The sequence below is a fragment of the Nipponia nippon genome, unplaced genomic scaffold (genome assembly GCF_047370975.1).
Source record: "Nipponia nippon isolate SJK-2023a ecotype South Korea unplaced genomic scaffold, ASM4737097v1 scaffold_1, whole genome shotgun sequence".
Taxonomy (NCBI): domain Eukaryota; kingdom Metazoa; phylum Chordata; class Aves; order Pelecaniformes; family Threskiornithidae; genus Nipponia; species Nipponia nippon.
The window spans coordinates 129,976,146-129,999,966 of NW_028262290.1; the positions used below are offsets into that span (position 1 = coordinate 129,976,146).

Below are 23,821 nucleotides of genomic sequence, written 5' to 3' on the forward strand. Positions count from 1 at the left end.
CCAAAAAAGTTTATATAAACTAAGTATACTGACCTGATCATATTTCTGTATTTTCCCTAGTAAAGCCCCCACTGAACTGCAGTGTGGTGATAAATAAGGGATACAGCAGGAGCCAGAGCCATATTTCATGTACGTTATCTCTCCTGTTAATCCAAGAGAGGAGGCACAGTACCAAAATTAGGAAGAACTTTGTTGTTTAAGGGGGTTTATCAGAATTAAGTCAGTATTCCAAAATTAATTGCATTAGTTCACTTGTTCTTTCCAGTTTCCTTATTGTTCTTTATGAATGAAAACCCAAATCTCTTCACTGGGCTACGTTTGGGGGCAAAAAAAGAATTACTCCTAGTTACATATTCTGAGACCAGAGTGAGCACAGAAGGATTGCAGGATAACCTCTTAAAAACCTTATTTTCTGTGTTTATATCAGGCAAGTGCTGTTCTCTCTTCATCTACATTCCTGTGTACTTAAAAAGTTATTTTGAAACCATAATGTTATCTCCCTATGAAGGCAAATGTATTTTTTTCTTTTGATGTAAGAGCTTTTAAAAGCATACTTTAAAAAATGATTCTAGCCACTGTTTTCTCTTTGCTAACATTTCAGAATGATCTTGGGCATTTTATAGATAGCTATAAACCAAGTAGAAAACATGCCAAATTACATTGTTTATTCCAGAGTCTTGCTTCCTCATGATTTTTTTTGTGAATGAGGAGTAAAAAACAGTCAAAATCTATTGAACCAATTATATGCGTGCCAAAATACTCTGGAGAATACTTGAAAATGGGAGGTTTGGGGCTACTCTCCAACTTCTTTCTTCAGTATTAACAATAATTACATCTTTTCAGTGTGTATGTTTCAGTGCATTTGTAATGCAATCTAATTTTTGTAAATCAAAAATTTTGAAAACAGAAAATAAATGTGGCTCAAGATGAGAAGATTGTTTACCCTCAAGGATGGCTGTTTCTTTCCTTCCAGGGTATGAATCGTGTAGGTTTTACTAATTCTGAGGCTGTTTTTCTCAACAAGTGGCTTTTGAAAGGATTTGTTATTTATTTAGATTTTGCTGCTAACACCTTTCTCTTAAGAAGGAATGTTTCTGTGCCCTCGTTGATGGCCTCTTCCTTGTTGCTTTGACTGCTCTAAGCAGTAACAAGTAATTCTTGTCCACTATTAAATTTTCCATACTTAATTTGTAGCAGATTTATGTGCATAGGGTTTTTTTCCCCTCTTATTTACTGTTATTAAGGTTGCTTCATATGGGTTATGTTTTTATTTCATAGTTATGGCTTCTTTTTTCTATCTGATGTAAATTTGAGATCCCATACTGCAAACTGATCATCTTCCTCGGCTTTTATTTTCATCATCTGTGAGTATGTGTATGTGCAAATGTGTGTGCAGCCATCATCAGTGATTCAAACTGATCTCTCATCTGTTCCTTTAAACGTTCACCATTATTTAATTATTTACTTTTACTTAGGAACAGGCAGTGCTTTACTGAAAGGTCCTTCCTTTCAACTATATTCCTAGACAGGATGCAGTTCTGTCCTCCGTCCTTGCCTCCCCACCTCACAAACCCTAGTTATCCCCGTCCTTGATTACTACATGCACCTCCACTCTAGGGTTGATATCTGCAATTTGACTGAGTTTATTTACAATGTTTGAGTTGCAAATAACATCTTTCTATCATATTTTAGTTGTCTTGTTCTCTTATATGCCCCTCTTACATGATGAGGAAGAGTAGAAGTGGTACAAAATAACACAGCAGGTAAATAAAGTGGACTGAGCTACACAGGGTTTGGAAAATTGGATTTATTTCGTTGTCATCTGCCTGCCTTCAGGCAAGAATGGCAGGTCCTTTTGTTCTCTAAGTTCATCGATGTTGCCAGTGTTGTGGTAAGCCACCACCGCCTTCTAGATATTTCTAAGATGGTTTGGGAATCTGTCTGTCCAACATAGGAATTCTGGTTAAACTGTTACTTAATACATGTTGTATCTTTGACACCCTGTTTGTATGCAGAATCTGCCACTTGATGTGACTTTTAGCATCTACCCAACGCAGTCAGGACCATGGAGGGTTGTTATCTTAGTCTGAAAAAACTGCTCTTTTGCTGGACTTTGGTTGTGTCAAGGAGCTGTTTGGAACAGGTCAAAACAACTCCCCCCTCAGTTGTTCCTCTTTCTCTCCAAGAGGCAGGAGTGGTGAAATGGGGTTTACTCGAACAGAACAAAAATGACTTATGACAAACAGCATCTTTAAAAGGGCTCGTAGAATGAGTGGGCAGTGAGGAACCACAGAGGCAAAGCAGCTTTGGATACCAGAAGAGGACTACATAGCTTTGTAAGAGCAGAAGATGCAATCTAACTGCAAGACTTGTAGGTGAGCTAATCTGCAATACAGTAAGAAGGGCACCATGATCGTGAAGGTGGTCATCCGTTACAGGTAACAGAAAGGCTTTTAGACATCCTAGCAGACAGGTGTACAGTTTGTGCTTGATGGAGACCTAAATACAGCCTCTCTGTGTTAACACTTCTTATTACAAGGCCTGATGTTTTCAAGAGTGAGTGTGCCATGGCTGTGCTACTGTATGGCAAACACCTCTCTCCCTCTCTAAGTTCAGAGGAGGGGTGCAGAAGAGGTTTTAAACTGGCGTCAGATAGTGTTACCTATTCGGGCACGCTGCAGCTAGCAGTATTTGCAGCTACATAGGACAGCCTTTGCAAAACAAGCCAACACTTACTAGTCAACTGGCGTACAGGAACTGTTCGGTTTCTGCATGGAAAAACAAAGCTTTAACATATGCCTGTGCTGGCAGCATAAATTACTTTCCTGCATAAGTGTCCAGAATTCCTTTATTCCTTCTTTACATTTCCAGCAGAGCTCTTAACTGGGAGTTCAGACATCAGGGTTCGTGTTTTGTCCAAGTTGGTTTGACATGTTCTTCTTTCCTTGGCTGACAGTTGTTATAAGTCAATACTTGGAGTGATCATTCGCGTCTCACCCACGGTCGTTCCATTCCTATGTGGGCAGTTTTGGGGATTTCACTCAGTTCTTTTCCAGTCCCTTGTCCTGAAGATCCCTTAACCCTTTCAGTACCAGGTGACAATGATACAAAGTGAGGGCTGAAACCATTGCATTTTTCATTTTAAAAACTACTGCAGCAGTTTTCACCTATTTTGCAGTACTGTGTTTTAACAGTAAACCATAGTAGTTACTATGGTTGTGTCAGTTAATATAATTTGACAGATAAATGCCATGTAGTCCTACCAGCTTCAGTCTGGGTTATTTATATACCGTGGTGTACAGAATCCTGAAAAGCTGGCTTAAAAGTTCTGCATTTTTTTATAAGACTCCTAGCCAGGTTAAATTCAAGAGAGATGTGGAGAAGATATAGCAAAATTGTACCAACCTCTATGTGACTGGTAAAAGGTGGGGTTTTTTCTTTTTTTCATGGTTTAGTCTCCACGGAGAATAGATAAATATATAAAAATTGTGTTGAGTGGGGCTGTATCATGATATGGAATTACATAAGGAAAAATATTCACTGTGAATGTAATAAAATGTGGGTTTTTTCCCCTTATATTCATGAATATAACTGGCACAAGTTCCTAATCTTCTTGAAGTATATTTGTCTTATTAAACTAAGGTAGCTTCTATGAGCTATGCAGCATCACTCAAACTGTTTCCTATTTACAGATCGGTATTTTTATTGCCTCGTTGACCTTAGAACAGCAAGAACAATTTCTGATCCTTTCCTGATATCAATTGACACTAGCAAGTCCTACATTAGCATGTTCTAATTTTTTTCTTATTTGTATCAACCTGGGGTTTGTATTTGGACAGCCATTTTGAAATGTTTCACTGTATATCAAAATAATAGGTCCTAATGGATTGCTTCCTGCTTGGCTAGACAACAGCATTTATTTAAAAAAAAAAAATATGCCTTAGCAAGTTTAAAAGAAACAATAGAGCAAAATAAAGTAGATTTTCTATTAATGGCTTTGCTTGATCAAGTATTTATATTCTGTGTATGATTTTATTATATATTAAATTCTGACAATAAGGTAGCTTTTCCTCTCTGAGGTCAGTAGTGTTCAGATTAATCAGGCTGACATTTCATGCCGGTGGGTCATGAACTGTTGATAATAGCATTAAATGGTGATTCACTTGCTGCGGGGAGCACAGCTCATTATCCAGTCACTATATTAAATCATCGCCACAAACAGCTAGAATCCTCTGTGTGTGCATGCACGCATCTGCACACATACACACGGGAAAATCAGGGGTGGGGATCTCTATCCTGTAGCTATCCATTTCTCTGTTTATAGCAATTGTTAAAGCTGTTTCCAGCATACAAGGATGGTGGACTTTTCCCCATTTGGGAGACTGATACAGTTCTCTCTGAAAAATCTGTTTATGTATGAAACAGGACTATACAGTTTATTTTCTAGCTTCTCTCTGATAAAGGGGCATAATTTTTGTAGCCAGTTCCGTGTTAGACAAAAGCAAAGAAAAATACATGCACATCATTTCTGAAATGTTAGTGTTGGAAAAAGAACAAGATGCAAAATGAGAACAACTGAAATCTAACTTGCTTGTGTTCACTGAGTATGGATTTTTTATTTAATACTGTGTTTCAGGGGCTTCTATATTAGTTTCAGATGTGCTACTTCCTGTTAAAAACATTCATACTTAAAAAAAAAAAAATAGCCACTGCCCCAGTGCAAGAAAAAGCATATCTATCATAATGGAAAATTTTAAAATAGAAGACTGTCTAAATAGCTTAAGAGTGGATTAATTATGTTGAATGAGGGGAAATTCCACTCTCTAATGCTTAAAAGATTTTGCAGTTAAATGCAAATCTTACTTAAATTTAAGTTGCATTCTTTAAAAATGAAATTTGAGTTAAGAGCATTGCAAGGCATGTGTTTAGCAATTAATATGAAATGTGCTTTTTTCTCCTATGTGGAGCAGAGAACTGGGGAGTTTTCTCCCTCCCTGTCCTCTGCCCCCACCATCTGAGCCAGTATAATTTGTTTTAGTGCAAAACTGACTGTTGTTCAAAGGCAACGCTTAGAGGAACTTCACTTTAAGATATGAAGGCTTACTTGAAGTATGAGCTTCTCAAAGTCTTTTAGTGACACTGGAGAAGTGAGGTTTTTTTTTTAATATATTATATATTTTTTCTAGAAGACATTATGTTTAATCAGAATATAAATATTAATTGGTGTGAGAACTGTGTTAACCTCAGTATTAACTTTAAAACTGAGAAGTTGAGGGTTTTTTCACATATATGTACATTTTTATACTTTTATATAAATGGTTACAGAAAGGGAAACCTTTTTCTGAAGCAATTAGCACACTATATACCTTAAGAGAAGTAAAAAAAAGGTATTATGAAGGGAAACATTTTAAATTCCTCAAATTGCCTTTTTTTTTTTTTTTAGGTCAAAATAGCAGCTAAAACTGCCAAGAGAAACAAGATAACATGAAAAAACTGCAGGCCACTAGAGGTCACTGTTTGGTAATCAACTTCTAATGAACCAGAACTGTCAGGAAGGCCAATAAATTACACTGTGGATTTTTCTAATTACGAATTCCTATTTAATCATTCAATGACAAGTTAACTGTGGCAGCGGTTCTATGTACTTTGCATACACAGTTATGTTAATGTATTATTATATTTCTTAGGATGGAGGTCCTCCATCATTAAAGCAGTTCATTACCAAAGACTCTCATATCTAATCATAATTACTGATTATGAGAAATAATTAACTTTGTTACCCTCTTGATTCTGTTCATAGGCAAAATGCACTCTTTTTCTTTTCTTTTTTTTTTTTTCAAATGGAAGACCAGGGCAAGTATTGACTTCAGATACCTTTACATTGAAGAAAAAAGGTTAATTAGGTTTTGTGCAAAATAGCTTAAGTTGTAGTGTAGGAATAGTTACACTTAGTGGGGAAAAAAGAGGTACACGAATTATTTTATAGTCAGTCTCCTTAAGTTGTCATTCAGTACAGTTAAATGTGAAAATGTGTTTTGTTTCACGAAAGTGCAGCATTTGGAGCATGTAAAGATTTGGAAATTTAAACCATATGATTGCATATTTGCTCATCCTGAAACAATAAAAGTAATAATAAAAATAGTATCTCTTCTTAAAAATATTTCCATATTAAACTTAGAATTAGTTCATACATAAAGAAGTATGGCTTTTAATTAAATTACAAGGGTTTGAACTCATTGGATAAGTGGCATCAAGAACATTTGAGAACACTGAGAAGTACATTGCATTTTAGGCTGGAGGGCAATGCTAAATCTAGTTCTCTGAAAGAGCTGTACTATCTGTTTTGCAGAGGAGTAATAATAGAATTATGTGTGGAGGATCCCTAAACAGGAAATAGAACTGGGAAAGGCCTTATAGCGACGGGATTCCTTAAATGGAAGCTCTGTATCTTCCCAATTTAGGCTGCTTTTCTAGCAGTTGTTGTCATCTTGCATTATTATACTTTTCAGTGCCGAATAAAAGCTTCGAGAATTAACTGTGAACATGCTGAAATGAGGCAGCAGAAAATGCTTTGTTACTTTATGGATGTAGAGTTAGGCATGCTTACAAATAAGCACATATTTTAAAGGAAAAGCTGAAAGATAGACTGTGGGGGCTGTTTACTGTTTATCTGGAGGCAAGATTCAATGCCGAAGCGCTTGCAGAAAGGACAGGCAGATCTGAAGCAATGCACTCTGATGGCGGTTCAGATTATCAAAATAGTTCTTGGTCTCATACCACTGATGACACTTTAAGGGACAAGGTTCAAAAGTTTGTTCAAAAATGTTCAACGCAGTCTTCAGTCTTACTTGTTAAGCATTTCTTTCCGATTTCAGTTGGTAAAGCTGTATCAGTTCTCCTGTCATAGACTGTACCCGAAACAGATAAAATTAAAGCTTGCAGCTGGGCAACTCTCCAGCAGAAAATACTGGAGATGGATTTCTTTTAAAATTACCTGCCTGATACTTATTTCTGGCTGTATGTTGCTATTTTATTTTAAACTTTTGGTAGGTTGCTGCTATTAAATACGAGATAGTTTTTAAATGTTGTAAATGTAAATATGCCCCTACTGCTTGGGATTGGGGTATGGCATTGCTATGTCTTCAGCTCTTAGATAAACCAGAAATGCTTAGGAATAGATATGCTATGCTGTTCCACCCCATTTTTGTTTTATTCTTCTGTGTTTATAATGTTTTTATTTTCTTATATAACAGGAAAGGACTAATGAATGTGTCGATAGAAGTTTACCTGCATGATTTTAGGCTTTTGCAGCTGGCTTTCTAAGAAGCAAACCTTTTATTAAGCAGAGCACTTGAACCCATACCTGTTGAGCAATGCAGTTTAAATGCATACCTCAGTGTGATTATTTATATATATTTTTTTAGCAATGTGCTTAATGCCTTCTTTATTCAGCAAAAAAAAACATGCTGCAGTGTTTTCTTGCTTTTGGGGGCCTATATGAGGGTAACATGGTAAAGAAAATCATAAAGGACTGAAGTGTTTCAAGTATTTTGTTTTTGTAAAAGGGGATTAATATCTTGTTATGGTTGTACTAATGCTGGAGAAATATGTAAACAATAATATTAAAAATTCCTGGTTTATTTTTCCTTCAAAAGTTCTTGTTTTTCTGTTATAATACAGGGTTTCAGCTATTGTATATCTGTTCCACAATGCTGTGTAAACATACTTGCATTTTGCTGTGGAGTTAAGGTAGAATGCATGAGTATTTCATACTTGTCAGATAGAGACATTCAAGTCCAACTCAGAAAATCTGCAAATCTGGTGGCGTCTGGCTAACTGCTTTTTGTCATTTACAGGGCTCGGCAAGTTTGGCCACATGTCTGGTTTTGTTGGTCATGAATTTGCATGTATGTTGCTCAGTCAAAACAGATGAGATGACAAGCTGTGGTGCCAAGGAGGACTGTTGGTTCTCTTTGTGGCTTTTGCTATCCTGCACAAGCATTAGGCTTTTGGGGTTTTGATGTTGTTCATTTTGGTGTTGCGTGTGGATTCTAGTTAGAACAGACAGAATAGCTCTTCTGGGATTTTTACCTTTTCTTCTTCTAAGGGGACATTATAAATGTTCATCCCTTTGAGCATTTTCTCCTATAGTCCCATAACAGTCCATTTTCTGGTTGCTGATCTTCTGCATAGAGTGGAAGCTTCTGAAGAAAGTGGGGGGTGATAGCCTCAGTGGGTGTTAAATATGCAGCTCTGCCACCTTTCTAATGCCAGACAAAAAATATTCTTGTTTTTGCACGATGTGATTGGGATGAAGTTTTATTTCTAGGACTTGAAGCCTCACCTGGGCAAGATGGGAATTGTGCTAGAGCCTGTCTGCTGGATTTTAGTTGCGTGGAGCGTTAATGCTGTCCACGTAGTTGAGAAGCTGTGTGCATGTTCGTGTTTCGGTTTCGGACTTCCCCTAAAAGACTAGAAATTCAAACAGTAGCGCTGGGCAAGAAGATGATGGGTTATTTTCTTTGTTTCTCTTGTATTTGGTATTTCTCTTGTATTCGGTGCAGTGCTTATTCAGAACGTAGCTACAGTTAACCAGATAGCTTGGTGCCATGAGCTTTACATTTGGAGTGACCTCAAGTCTCCTTTGAAAACTTGGTACCTTGGATAGATGGAATATACTGCTCCCATTCTTCGCTGGCTGTCCAGCCTTCTTGCTAGTGTTCAGACAAAAACCAAAATACTTGTTTTGAACTGTGCTAAGCTCTATGCAGTTAGTTTTGCTGTCCAGGACTGTAGATACTTGCAATCATTGTTGTCAAGTTTTAATATTTCTGTATAGGTCTGCGGCCTCAAATGAGATTTAGACCATGTATCTAAATATTAGGGATGGATAAAGGAGTAGCTGAATCTGGTACTCCAGCAAGAACACCTAAGGGCTTTTTCTGTTGTCTAGGGCTTTTATGGTGGAGTACGGATTAAAGGGAGAGAATAGGAAAGATGACTGGCATGAACTACTGTTTTTAAAAGGTTTTGATACACTGTTTGGGGTATTAAAAATAAGCAAATAATTTAATCAGTCGTACTTTATTTCTTCTCAGCACAGTGCTAGTAACCTTTTTACTTGGTAACTTTTCAGGTGCTTTGATATTTCTCTTTGACATTACAATGACTAGAACTAAATGTGATGCTTTTTAAAAAACTGCTGCAGACAGAACGATCTCATCAGGCCTTTCAGCTTGTATTTCTGTTGAAAAAGTTAAAGTATCTTCTGTGTGTATTTGCCTCTGCAACTTATTTTCTTTGGCTAATCCTTTTGGAGGCATCAGTTGCTACTTAATGCTGTCTCGTAAAATTTTCCTGGTGCATTCCCCTCATATTAAACCTCCTTAACAACACCCTCTACTCAGTTTTTGCATGATTTATTGAGAGGGCATATTCTTTTCTGTGTTTTGGCGTCCGTCTATAATACATCTAAATCAGATTGAAGATTTTTATTCTGGTGTCCATGGCCAAGTTCAAGTACTAATCCCTATAGAATTCCACTCAGGGCTTCCTTTAAAAGCATAAAGCTTCTCGTTACCCTTTTGCCTATTTTGTTTAATCAGTTCTTTATCCTTCCCTCTACACTACCTTCTACTTCCAGTTCCTGATCACGTTTACATAATTTTTTCTGTGCCCAAAAGGGATGTCCTCTGCTACTATAGCACATGTATGTACCTATTGTTTATATACATGTATCCTCATGATTCATGTAAATCCCTAAGTATGTTCTCCTTGAGGCCCCCAAGGAGCCTTGCATGTACAGCGACACTTCTCAGCCTGCCATGTGGGACCGGTGAGTTTGGTACTGTCTTTTGTCTTCGGACAGCACCTAGCAAAATAGAGACCCAACTGTGACAACAAGGGAAGTGCCAAATAAAGGCCGTTAAAGCATTCTCTAGCTGCATCTTCTGCCTTCGTATTATTCTAGGAGGAAAAAATCTGTTTAATTACTCCTTCTCATGCTGGGCTATCCAGAACAGGTAGCATATTGCGCAGCTCTCTTGCATCTTTCAGTCTCTGCCACTGCTAGGAAAATAGCTGCATGGAGCATTAATGCTGATGCACACAGTCTGATCCACTCTTCATTCTTGCCTGTGCTTGTGGGAGGTGGGGGTGGAGGAGGAGGAGGGAATTATTATTCTGCTGCTGACACAGGGAGAATGAAAGTGGCTTGATGCAACAGAAGATTATGTTCCCTGAGGATAAACAAACAGAAGGAGATAAATTAGGAGAGAGAATAATCCTGTTAATATGTGCATTCCTTAATTCTGATTCAGTTTTTCAAAATGTGTGATTTCACGGAGGTTAGAGATTTAATTAGTACCTGTAAACCATCTCTTAAAGTTTACGTTTTAGATTGTGGAGTAATGCTTTGAGTTGGCATTTGAGATACACAAATTTGCCCATAAAGAGGAATTGTAGGTCGTGATATGAATATCGCGTGAGGGAAAAATAATAATGTGCACATCACCATCCCTTCCTCAATTAAAAAAAAATAAACTTTTGCTCTCTGGACTTTTCTACAATACTGTTTGTTAGGAAGTCAGAGCAGCTTATTCCTTGCAGTCTTCTGTTGCTTTTTCAGCAGAAGCTAGGCCATTGTGATATTTATCTGAATTCAAACAAGGCTAATTAAAAGAGCTGCTGACAGTTGTTGTGATCTGACTTTGACTGGAGCTTGATGGTCATTATGGGTAAATAATGAACCAGGTCTGCAAATGTAGCAGCTGCCAACTTGGGATAGAAGAACAGCTATTGCGTCCAATTTAAGGATCTATCGACCGCTTCCCTTCTCCCTGCAGATCTTCTTCCTAGCAGAAAACTAATGTTTTCTACTGCTTTGTTTTGTGGTTTCAGCTATTTCTGATACAGTCTATAATTTCCTCCTAAATATTTAACCTAATCCATTATTAGCTTTCAGAGTTAACAACTTTTCCTTTGGGCTTTCTTTGCATTTTTATTTTTATTTGTTTTGTGGGTGGGGTTTTTTGCAGTTTGTTTTTATGTACAATGTAAAGGCTTAAATAATGATGATAATGTGTATTTAATTTGCCTGTTGCTGCAGAATAAAAATCCACTAGGCTTTTTTCTTTGTACAGCCGTAATCTAACAAATTGTATAATAGGATTATGCTGTAAAAGAGATGCTTCTACTCCCTTAAATGTGCTTTTGTCTGGAGTGGTATTGAGTGCTTGTTGTATAAATCTTCAAAGCGCTGACCTGATCCTCCATTTCCATTTTTGTTCAAACATCACTAGTTTATGAGGTATGGTGATGCAAAGCTCTATTTATCAGAAGAGAGAAGCAGCAATGACTGTCATTAAGGTGCACTTCCAAGTACGTTGTCGCTTCATCATGAGCTTCGCCTTGTCCCATTAGCAAGCAGGAATGGGTGCATTAAAGGGAAAACGGCAAATTTTAATAATAGATTAATTCAACTTTCTTCTAGAATCCCTGCCATTATAAATGCAGTATAGGCATTTAAAAGCCACCACAGAATTAGATATACACAAGAACTTAGTGCATCTACCCAGCGTTTGCTCAGCTGCCATTAGGAAAGGCAGCGTGTATTATGTAAAATGTACGAAGGCGCTTGTGCGTAGTGCATAATGCGGCAGAACTAGGGATCTTGCTGGGAAGAAATGATCCCAAGCGTGCCCCTAAAAGACAAGTCTTGCTTTGAGATATAATGATGAAAAATTGCCCATTTATTTGTGTCTTCGCGTTTCAGCAAAAACGAAACTTTGACTTGTTGTCTGTGGTGCTGCCGCAGGGGTTTTGTGCATGTATGTGTGCGTCCGCTTGCGCGGGTGTTTCTGTTCTTGCTCTGGAAAGGCCAGCAATACATTAACAAGGGGTTATGTTATGCTGGTTTATGTTAAACCAGATCACCCCCTAACATGTGCGGAGCCATTCATCTGTGTCACCAAAACCCAAGAGAACATCTGACATGGACTTTGAAACAGAAACAGTGATCACTTACAAATCAAACATGGCACGCTCTAAACCGATTGTGCACGGCAATCTTTTCGAGAAAGGACAACTAATTGAACATGATAAAGTGTAAAGTTAATTAACACCCTTAAATTTGTTGATTACTTTCACGGGATTATATTGTTCGTTGAGGAGCAGCTTTCCGTCCCAGCTGTCGCCTTTTTAGCGAATGTCGCTGGTAAACAATAGAGACACCATAACAAGTCGTAAATGGTCCCTGTGACAGCAGCCCCTTGTGAGGCTGCATCTGTAGAAAATGATTAGAACAATTGCATTTTAAAGACGGCTCACATTGCAGCCCGGTCCCATCGGCCCTCTTCTTTATCTCTGCTGATGGCAGACTGGTTAAAACATTTAAGTTCTTTTGAGCAAATTAAGTGATTTACTGTGTTTTAGTTATACGGCAGCAGAATAGCGTCATGGGTCTAGCTTTGATGCTGATTTTTATAACAGGGAGAAACACAAGCCCTTTGAGTCGTGTTGTGTTGTAGGGGATTTTTCTGACGCTGTTTTATTTACTTCTTTCCTGGAAATAGATTGAGGATGACAGATTTTGTCTATGAAGCAAGTAGAAAAAATTGATACCCTATTTGTATTTTATAAAATAACTAGTCTCCTCGTGGCTATTTTAAATTTATAGTATGATTTTAAATATTCTGCTTTTATTTTCAGTAGGGATTTGTAGCTGATTTTGCCTATACATGCCTTTTAATTGGTTTGGGATTTATATATGTAGCAAAACAATAGTAACCTTTTCAGTTAATCTTTCCTTGTGTATCTTGGTTTAACTTTTTGTGAGTTGCAAAAGACAAAGTATTTCATTTGAGCTGGCAGGTACTTAAAAAGAACAGCCTAGTCCTTAAAAACGCACACACATACACAGGATACACTGATGCAGGCTCTCAAGTTCAACCTATCTGAAAGAGAGCAAACATGACAAGAAACTGCTTGTTTGAGGCAACTGCAGTCGCTTAAGCTGCATTTTTGCAAAAATACCGAAATAAAGGACCAGTGTTCCATTGCACTTCCCAAAGCATAACAGGCAAAGCCTCAACTCTTATGCTTGAAGGTACAATGTTGTAAAATAGAAGAGAGGATTAAAACTCTAGCACTGTTTTTCTTTTTTATTTTTTTTATCCAGCTTAGGTCACAAAATCTGTTGTTAAAATTCCCCTTTGCTCAATAGACTACATGTTGAATAGAAAAATGACAAAATAGATGGTTTTTTGCCTAAGCTTTTTGATGTTATAGCCCTCATCTCCAGCTTGTCCTTTGGAGTCTCTGAAGCAGCTAGATGCTGTTATATTCACATTGTTTTAGTTTTTCTTCTCAACTTTGTCAGCAACAATTTTTTTTATCTGCAGGTGCAACACAACAGTGGTTTAAATATTTTGGCACAGGGGTATGCTTGGGTGCTCTGTGTTTTCAGCAGGGTAACTGTTTTCAGCATCACCACCGTGATGGTGCTCTAATGTGTAGCCTTGTAATATCACTTCTTTTTAACTCGTCTGTGCTCTGCGCTCTGCTCCTGTTATGGAAATGTGATAAAACTGAAACCAAAAGCAGGTACTTTCATGTTACATCTTTACATTAACATCTTTTTTTCTAGTAAATTGTATTCTTAAAAATAAGCAAACTGATTGAAACCAAGCTGCTTTAATGATGTAGCTATAGAGGTAAGACTTTTTTTTTTTTTTTTACTGGAAACATCAGTGGCAAATTACAAGACTTTTTCCAACACGTTATATACTGTTGTAATAAGCACAGAAAAGTGAATATGGAAGGGCAGGGTGGCTACTGAACTGGGCTGCCTGGCCTGGAGGCTAAAACTTGAGGTCATCTCCAAACTGTCCCAGGATATCTGCGACCAGTTGCTGTTGTCATATGAGGGCTCCTAAGCCTCCATTCACATTTTCATCTAAAATTTTGAACTCAGGAACCACTCTGCATCAGGTTCACTGAGCAATCCATTGGTGATCAAAGTGAGAAGCACGTGGATTGAACTAATCCTTGCTCCACAAGTAACTCAGCCAGATGCAACAGGATGCTTTGAAGAGCAGTTCTTGATGTACCTCTTCTGATAGAAGAAATTAATTTTTCAGATCTTAGTCTAAAACCTTCTAGTACGTGAATGGGAAACCCATCTCCAAGTGGGTATGCTGTACTGCAGTGAGACTCTATAACTTCTCACCATGCTTTTTCCCAGATTAATTTTTTTGCATGCTCCCTCACTAGCTAGATCTCTTATCATATTTATCTGCAAACCTGTTCTTCTCAGTTTATACCTCTGGGAAAAACTCTGATGGTGGTGTGACCTACTGACTCAAGAGTTGAGCTATTTTCTGGGATCTGCTGGTGTGACCTCCTTGAAGGATTCTGCGTGCAGGTGTGGGAGGGATCGTCCTAGAGAAGCCAAGTCTAAGACTGCAGCCATGGGCTCCAGCAGTCTTGCTTTGCAGCGGAGGAAATCTTATGCATGCTAATCACAAATACAGTTTCTCCGAAACCATTCCCTGAAGATGAGAAGAGGCTTTTTGTATTTTAGAAAGAACAAATAGATTCTGAAGGACTTTTGAGCCTAATCAGCGGTGATACATAAAGCACTATCTTAGGTGCTAAGACATCTTTAAAAAAATCAAAAGTTGAAAAATGATCATTAGCTTTTCTAAATTACATTAGCTGCTCTGCTTTCTCCATTGCTCTCTTTAGTGTTAGAAGCTGACAATACTTTACTGGCTTGTGGTGTTGGTATGGAATCTGTGATTGTGAAATAAAGCTGTGCATTCTTGTCTAATGATTTTTTATTTCTATTTTTAGCTGAAGTTACAGTTCTTGTACTCCTAGACTCCTTGCCATTTTTTTATTTTAAATTGCCAGTGTTATAGATTTGCTGTGTTGCTTGTTTAATTCTGATAAAATAGCTGATAGTTGGCAAGGACCCTAGATGATAAAATTTACCATGAAGTAAACAGGTTTTTGTTTTTAAAAGGAGAATTTTCCAAGCCTTCTGCATTATACAACAAATTGCTCTTTTTTTCAACTTAACTAATTTATTTTTTCTACTTGAAATGTAAGTGTTTGAACAAGTGAGAGAGTGCAGCTGTCAGAAGATTAACCAGCTGAAAACTATTGTCAGCATTAATTTTGCTCTAATAAATGACTCTCTGAAGCTATTTAGCAGTCTGTAATCTAGATACAAGGCTATTGACCTATGATGGATAGTACTGGATTTTGTTTGTAAGCTTTGACTTAAATTGTCTACTTAATTTGCTGCAGGTCAGATCACAGGATTAGTGGTAAAGGCCATTATGTGGTTTGAATAAAAATAGCTAGAGGAATGGAATGAAAATCATTGTGTTTATTAATGTAGCAATCTTTGCGGTCATGTACCTAGTAAACTGGTAGCCAGGAAGATGACAATGACCTGTTTGTGTTCCTCTAAATTTAGGCTTTGCACTTAGCCCAGTTCCTGTGAGTTGCCCAGGGAGGAGTTGTTCAAGTGAGATTAAGGATTGGCTGCAAACAGGGTGTCCCTCAACCTGAGCAGGAAGATCTTTACCGCTGTAGATATTCCGGTACCTCAACAGCGTTGTATATATAGACTGGGTTTTTTTAAGCTGCGTTCTCCTGGATGCTCCAGTTCTGGACTCACCAGTACAAGAAAGATACGGGTTTACTGGAATGAGTCCAGCTAAGGGCCATGAAGATGATGAAGGGACTGGAGCATCTTTCATATGAGGAGAGACTGAGAGAGCTGAGACTGTTCCGCACAAAGAGAAGGCTCAAGGGGGATCTTATCAATGTGTATAAAAACCTCATGGGAGAGAATGAAGAAGAGGGAGCTAGACTCTTCTCAGCAGTACCCAGTGACAGGACAGGAGGCAATGGGCACAAATTAGAACACATGAAATTCCATCTGAAACAGAAGAAAACACTTCTTTACTGTGAAGGTACTCAAAACACTCGAAGAGGTTGCCTAGAGAGGCTGTGGAGTCTCCATCCTTGGAGATATTCAAAAGCCGACTGGATACGGTCCTGAGCATCCTCCTCCAGCTGACCCTGCTCGAGCAGGGGGGTTGAACTACGTGATCTTGAGAGGTCCCTTCCAACCCCAGCAATCCTGTGATTCTGTGATTCTAGGTTGTAATATAGCTTGAGCAGCTACTTCATCAGTGGGAGCCTCTTTACTCTGTTGCCTATTTGCACATAACTGATAGGTATTTACTGTTTTTAAGATCTTGATCTGTCAAATTTGTCTGAAATTCTTCAGTGACTTCAAAAGATGGTGCATGTTGGAATCCAGGACGGGGGAAATAAACGCTTGACAGATACAGAAAGGGGCATTGGTAGACATAGTCACACAGAGCAGTTGCACAGAGACAGCACATCAATTGACATTTTTATGGGAAAGCAAACAAAAATTCTTCAAATTCTTCTGTGTGAGAGGCTGCAGTGTAACTGTCCTTGATGTCGGAAAAGAAATCCAGTACTGACCACTTCATTCTTTAGCTGTCGTACAGCACTTACATGGGCTTAAGGCTTTAAGTTGAGAGAAGCTCTGATTAGCCTGCTATGGTTGCCCACTTTGTCAGAACTTTGTGTGCACAAACTTGGTTGCCATGGTGGCTTAATTGTGGCCTTATTTTTTTCTCTTTCTATTTTTTTTTTTATTGCATAATTTCATTTATTAATCGGGAACGAGGAAAACAGAAATGTCCTGTTCAAATGGGATGTATTTCTAAGAGAAAAACTTTTTTGCTATTTGAGGTTAGATTGTATTGTTTTATTGTTTGTTTTTTAAAAAAGCTCTGTGTTCAGCTGATGAGCTTTTTAAGAGTGCGTTTTCATTTGTCGCTACACAACATCTAGCTCAGTGAAGGCAGTTCCAGTTACACTCTGGAAACTATTTCAATAGAAACATTTATTAATATTTATTATGGTAGCTAGTTGGTGACAAAGAACTGTGAACCATAGCTGGCGAGCAGCCTGACTTACTGTAGAAACAAAGTGGTCCGCCACGTGGAGGAAGAACAAACTGCTTCACTTGGACTTTCTGTTTGTAAGAACACTGTACCTAGTTAATCACATTAATTTGAAAGTAGGTCATTATCTGCAGCTGTACATCCTAACAGGCCAAAGTTGGATGCATAGCACAGAAAATTTATAGTGGCTATGCTTCTTGCTGAAGTGAGAAATAGTGAGGAAGCTGATGTGTTCATCAATTTGGGGCAAATTTTCCTAGCAGTTCTACACATTAAATCTGTTGAGGTTGAGGAGATTAAAGGTATATGAGTAATTTATATTAGAATTAGGGTTTTTTTAAGAAATAGAATATTTCATGGAGATTATAAATATCACATGAAAAATTTGTTGGTTTTGTGCTTAGGAACTGTATAATGGAAGAACTATGGTGTGTGCTTACTGACCTGTGGTAAAGACAGGATAGGCTCATAGGAATAAAACTGGGAATAGTGTGTGTGTGTATGCGTGTGTGAATCATTTTTACATTGCTTTTTACATAGTTCTTTAGTAGTTGTACGTGTGTTAAGTTTATGTGTAGGAAATTAACTCAAAGTTTCTCAAATTAAGTAGACTTTTGCTTCAGCTTAGAAACATAATAAACTGCAGAGATTCAGAAGGCTTGGGTTTATATGCCTATGTCTTCTAGATGTTCAATTATGTGAAAATCAGCAAATATTGATAAAAATTAGCCTAGGATTGGAAAAGCTGATAAAAGCAGAGTTAACTTTGACCAATAGTTTGTCAATAGTCATATGTGAAGAGTAGTTTGACGAAACAAGTTTTATTTAGTAATTCAGATACAGTGAATTTTGTAGGGTGCAAAGTTGCAGGAAGGGTCGATTGTTTCTTCATATGAAACTATAAAGAGTGACATTGCCAGTTTTCTGTAAGTCTTGTGAATTGTTTATTTCCCAGTATTCCTGAAAGATACAGCCTTCCGTAAGGTGGCTTTATCTTCATCAAATGTTTGAGAATTAAGGTCTCTGATCCTGTAATAGGCTTACTTTTACACAGAGTTTGAGGGGTTCATCATAAGTGAAGTATTAAGCACATAAATTTTACATCATCAGACCCTTACCGATAAGATAAAGTTCTTAAGGTTTTTAAAAATACTCGTTTTAAATCCAGTGTTTTCTTGATTCAGGTGTTGGAGCTGCTCGAGCTGGAAACCTTACTTTCATGGTTGGTGGAGTGGAACAAGAATTTGATGCTGCCAAAGAATTGCTGACATGCATGGGTTCTAATGTGGTCTACTGTGGAGAGGTTGGAACCGGACAGGTAATGCTTGCTGAGGCCTTACTAGTTATCTCAGTCTTTTTTTTTGTTGCTTTGTTTTTCTTTAATGATACCTACTCTTTTATTCCAGAACTAAATGCATTATAATATATCTTTGTACTTGTTTGCTTGTTTATTGTCTTCAACCATGCTTTTATCAAATAACCTCATGGTACTCTTGTCCAGCATGTTGTATAGCTTAGCACCAAAACATCTGACCTGGTGCTTCTCCACATTGGCTTGTTGAGATTATACTTCTTAGAGGAAACAGATTTTAATTTTGTTTTTTCTAAATTTAGATTTACTGAATGTTCTGAAGGACAAAGAGCCCCTAAATGCCACGTATACTAACTGAGCTACTGTACTAAGAAAAAAAGTATTTTCTAATCTCTGAAGGAACCATAGGGCAGCTTTCACTGACTTTATACTATTGTAGATCTGTGCTTACTGGTGCTACCTTTAGAAGAGAGCTGTCAGTACAGATTTGATCATACTGTCCCGGACCTAGTTAAAGAAGATTCCTACATGTTAGCTCTGTGAAAATGCAGAAACTAATTGACAGTTTAACTTATTTTCAGGCTGCAAAGATCTGCAACAACATGCTCTTGGCCATCAGTATGATTGGAACTGCTGAGGCTATGAATCTTGGAATCAGGTTTGTTTGATTTTTGTACTGGATTGAAGCATTTTTTCTGTGTAAACAGTTTTTGTGTTTTATGGTTGACTTTCGCTGAGACGATGATTAGATGGCATAGATAAACTTTTGCCAGAAATTCTCATATAAAGCCATTAACATGCTACAGGGATTATTTAAGTAAAGTAGGGCTGTTCAGAACAGGAATATTGTCTTGTATTGGCTGTATAGGTTGTTGCATTCTGCATCTGAAGTTAACGGTTTATTTGTTCTGTCTGCTGTAGTGCAATGTACAATAATGTTTGTCTTGCATTATAAACATGCAGAGGTAATAATATAGAGGTAACTTTTTGTTTGTATTCTAAGCTAATGTACAGTGTATTCAGAGTATTATACTTCCATATGCCTCTTGTTGGCTTTGTTTACTTTGTTAAATTGTTCCAAAATATATTGTAAAGTAAAACTTCTAGTACAGTGTGTATATCAAATTAAGATCAAAACATAAAAAAGAACATCTACCTTCCCGTTCAACTTTACCACTGCAGTTTGTCCTCATTGCCAAAACTCCTGCTTTGCCGGAAAGCTGGAGTATGTTTCACTACACTCTTGTTAACGGTAAGGCTACTGTTTCTTTTCTAGCGGGTGATGCATCTGACTTGTAAGTGGCAGCATATTCAAACAAAATTATTTTGCCTTTCCAATTGTAACGTATTTATTTTGCTGTGGTCTTTGAGATTTTATTTTTGTTTTCCAATAGAGTGCATGCAAGTCCCAGTTCAGTATCATAGTATTTGAACCTTCATAAATTCTCTTAGCCAGATCTAAATCATTTGCAAATTTATAGACAGAGAAGTCCTATGTTTGAAGAGATTATCTTGCAATTGTGTATCTTTTAAGGGCTCTTCATGAATTATTTATCTGCACAGTTGCATCCTTAAAACTGGCCTGTTAAAACTACAGTTATTGTAGATACTTATCAACTGGGCTTTAGACTGTGTGTTCATGTGGATTTGATACACTATAAAAACAGCAAGAGGGCATCAAATGCTTAAATAAATAAAAAAGAACGCCTACATGTGCACACATACACGAGGCAATGTAACGGATTCACATTTCCTCTTAATTACCATATCAAGATGCAGTTGTTTTATTGAATTGCCCTTGTCTCAGATGTTAGACTATCTTGACCTATTAAGTTGTCATGTTGTAATTGAGATAAAAGAGGAATTTGCTTTGCATCAGTGCTAATTGGTTTATCAATATCCTGTACCATTTACATTTTAAAATTGAGAGTCTGTAAGATACTGAAGCATGTCTGCATCAAGCCATAATAAAAACAGTAGCATTGTATACAACTATTGTAACCCAGTGTAGTGTAAAGCTTTCATCAGGTTCTGTTTTAAGTCATGGTTCACTTAATAAAGCATATGCAACTGATTTTTCATTATATTTTTATCTACATTTATAGGAATGATTAGAGTTAAAATTGAAGATAAAATAAAATGAAGAGGTTTGGAAGACAGATATTCTGGGCATGTAAACCCTGTGCAGAATGAGTTGATGTCTGCAGTCACTGTAGCTTGAAGGTGTTTAGAATTTTCATTTTTCATTTGTCCTTTTCCAGTTTAAATTTTGTGCTGAATTTGTATTCAGCATTTGTGAGCAAAAATCCAGTGTGAAGGTGGCAATATACAAACCTTCCTACCCTACAATAATGGTAATCAAGAAGGAACTGTACTTACTGTAGAAGAAACCTGCTGATTGTAACCCGAATTATACAACGAGCAGATTCTCTTTCAGTCTGAAACTGCATGAGGCTTAAGATAGAGGCAGCAATTTAAAGCATTATGAAGTAATTTAGAACCCTTGCATTGATTTTAATGTGCTGTGATTTAAATCCTGGAGAAGGTGACTTCTGCTCATAACTAGAATAAGAGCTTTCCAGTTTTAGTGTGTACAAATTTCTAATGTACAAGTTAACAGTTATAATTCTCATTATTAGAAGGTTTGCTATATTAATAAATTTATTAGATTTTTTTTCAAGTCTAAAACTCAAAGTATAGTGTGGCTGCCTAGTCTGGAGGGTGTAGGAAGCTGTACTTGATTTATTAGATTGGTGCATATCTGGTAAAGAAAGTCTGACTCTGACCTAATAATGGTAAAAGACACTGGAAATCTAAAAAAAATCATAATAGGAATTGTGGAGCTTAGACATGTTCTTAACTTTTAGATAGAATGTATAATATCTTCATGTCATACATTGTGTAGATCTGCTACATCATTTAAATCTTGAGTTTTAGGGACTTCGGGTAATTAATTATTCAAAATATTGCTGACTAAAATAGACGTAACTAGAAAGTCATATTACAGCACCTTCCAGAAACCAATATATACTCTGAGCTTCAGTCTTCAGAACAGTGTGATATTAATTCTATTAATAAACCACTTCTTCTCTAGTGTTTTCCTAAACGATGCAGCCTACATTTTCATTTTCTGAAGCAGAGTTACTGTTTTATTAATTTCAGATTTTTAAATGACATCTGCTGTTGTTTTCTTTATTTTATATTTGAAATATAGAATTTTCCAAACTTCAACATAAGTAGCAAATAGAATGCATTGAGGAGGAAGGAAAACCAGCATTAATGAGCAAAAATTCCACGATAAGCTCCCACAAAAATAAGCAATATTGCTATGTAATTTCTGCGTTTATATTCTACTTGCTTTTCTACTTCACGCTAACATCATCTTCATTTAATAATCATCTTCATTTACTAATGAAGATGTCTGTTTTCACTGGAAGTGATTTGTTTTAGATTCCGTAACTAATTTAAAAAAAAAAAAAATCTATCCTAGGTTCTGACCACTGAAATGCTTGTTTTGTTATGTTTTGTTTTTTCCATTAATTTCCTGATGCTTTATGAACGTTGCTACTAAAAGTTAGAAGATATGGCAGACATTCTGGAAATGAGTTCACATTTTCATTTGTATTTTCTTTTTTTTTAGCATGATAGTGCAACTTGTCAGTAGAAAAATCTTGAGTAGATTTTGCTATACAGTTTTGTGGATGATGTGCGTATTGCAAAATATCTAATACTAGCAAAATGAAGCTCGGAAATGAAATATTGCTGATACTTGGTTTGTGTTTAGGTCAGATGGAAGTTGCTGCCGGTCAGGCAGTTTGCGGTCCCTTCAGAAACTGCCTGCGCAGCCTCAGGGAAGGGCTTATGTGGTGACACAAGATAGGACAAGGTTGCTTGATATGGTTGGGATATAAGGGACCAGGAGACCAGTAAGGGCTCTATGGTAATAACCTCACTGCAAAATCACTTTTGTACTTCCAACAGCAGAGAAAGTTGTCTCTATGAGGAGGGACTGCAGTGGCACCCAGATTTATGCCAAAAGCTGCGAATACAGCTGTTTCCTAAGCAATTTTACTGTATATGGATTTGTGCCTGCTTGCTTTTTTAGTATAAAGTGAAAAGACGGTAAAAGAACTTTGCCCTCTGATGCTAAGTCTAAACATAGTTTCAGCCTCTAGATCTGGTTTCTGCGAGCACCCCTGGGCTATAGATGGAAGACATGAGCGGAAGGGGGAGTCAAGAGCGTAGAGAGGAGGGTGTGCTGCAGGCTGAGGGATGATTAACCCTGGGCACAACCCCACTGCAAATTTTAGAAAGAGTGCCTTGAAAAAGAGTTCCTCCAAGAGCACTGTGGCTCTGCTGTCTTGTGAAGGTTAGTAATGACACTTGAAAGCACTTACCTTGTTTAAACCGCCAATGGCAAAGTCATTTTTAGCTGTGGTAGAAGGGTCCTAAGGTTCTGCTTGAATATTTGCAACTTCATCTGGTATTTATCCGAAGCACCTTGAGCTGGGAAACTCTCAACAGTTCGGCTACTTCAGTTGTTACACTTTAAAATGAGACCAGGACGTATCTTTTTTGTGAGATGCCATTTCAATTTCTCTGTCTGTTCCAGACTGAACTCTTGGAAGAGTATATGATAATGTCAGTACATGGTTTTATCAAAGCTCAGCAAAACTTGAGTTTTGAGCAGTGGCTCGAAGCATTCCTATTTTAACCGTTTTTTTAGTATGTGTGTCCGTTGCTGAGTTTCTGCTGTTCAGTTCATTAGGGATGTTATTGAAGAAGCATTGATTTGAGGGAAGCAATTGTTTTTGCTCTATTATAAGTACAGTTAATACATGGACTTCTTTTCTGCTTATAAGGGAGAAGAACATTTTGGTAATTGTAAATTCACACGCGCATGCACAAGCTCTTGCCACGTCCAATGGCAAGTTGTTATGGGGACTGGCAGACTGTCATCATTTTGATAGCTTGAGCAGTATATCTCTTGAACAGCAATGGAGCTCTTATGCAGAGAGTATCATATGTTCCCAGCCAATTTACAGGGAAACAGCAATAACATTTTATCATGGTTGAGAGCCCAGTAGCTGCTTCCTATTAAACTTGCCCTTTCAGATACCTGTCTTGGATTAATTTGTTGATTTCAAATGGAAACTCAGTCTTCTCCACTGAAGCATGACTTTCTAGGATAGACTCTCACTGAATGACAATTACTGTATATTCTAGCTGGTTTCAGACCATTACAAGCTTTGGGCATAGTGGAAGACAGAGGACTTCTTCAGTAACTGATTTTAATATATGTCTAATTTTAACTGTCAGTTATGTATGCACCAGTGGATGAATCCTCAGAAAGATGAAATGCAAAGCACTTCTAACTTGCTCTTATTAATGATACACTTGCTGCAAAGGAGAAAAAAAAATAGGTTCAGGTCTCCTGAAGAGAATCTGCATGGTGTTTAAGAGCAATGAAGTTTGAAGAAGCAGGGATTTA

The 23,821-nt window shown here is 37.3% G+C and overlaps 1 protein-coding gene across 1 annotated transcript in view; it reads left to right on the forward strand.

The window, feature by feature from the left end:
- The window catches only part of HIBADH (3-hydroxyisobutyrate dehydrogenase), an 85,603-nt gene that overhangs the window by 53,172 nt on the left and 8,610 nt on the right, over positions 1 to 23,821 (forward strand). The window contains exons 5-6 of the mRNA XM_087751443.1: positions 18,203 to 18,336; positions 18,912 to 18,988. Of these exons, the coding sequence (XP_087607569.1) occupies positions 18,203 to 18,336; positions 18,912 to 18,988 (211 nt within the window). The remainder of the gene's footprint in view (positions 1 to 18,202; positions 18,337 to 18,911; positions 18,989 to 23,821) is intronic.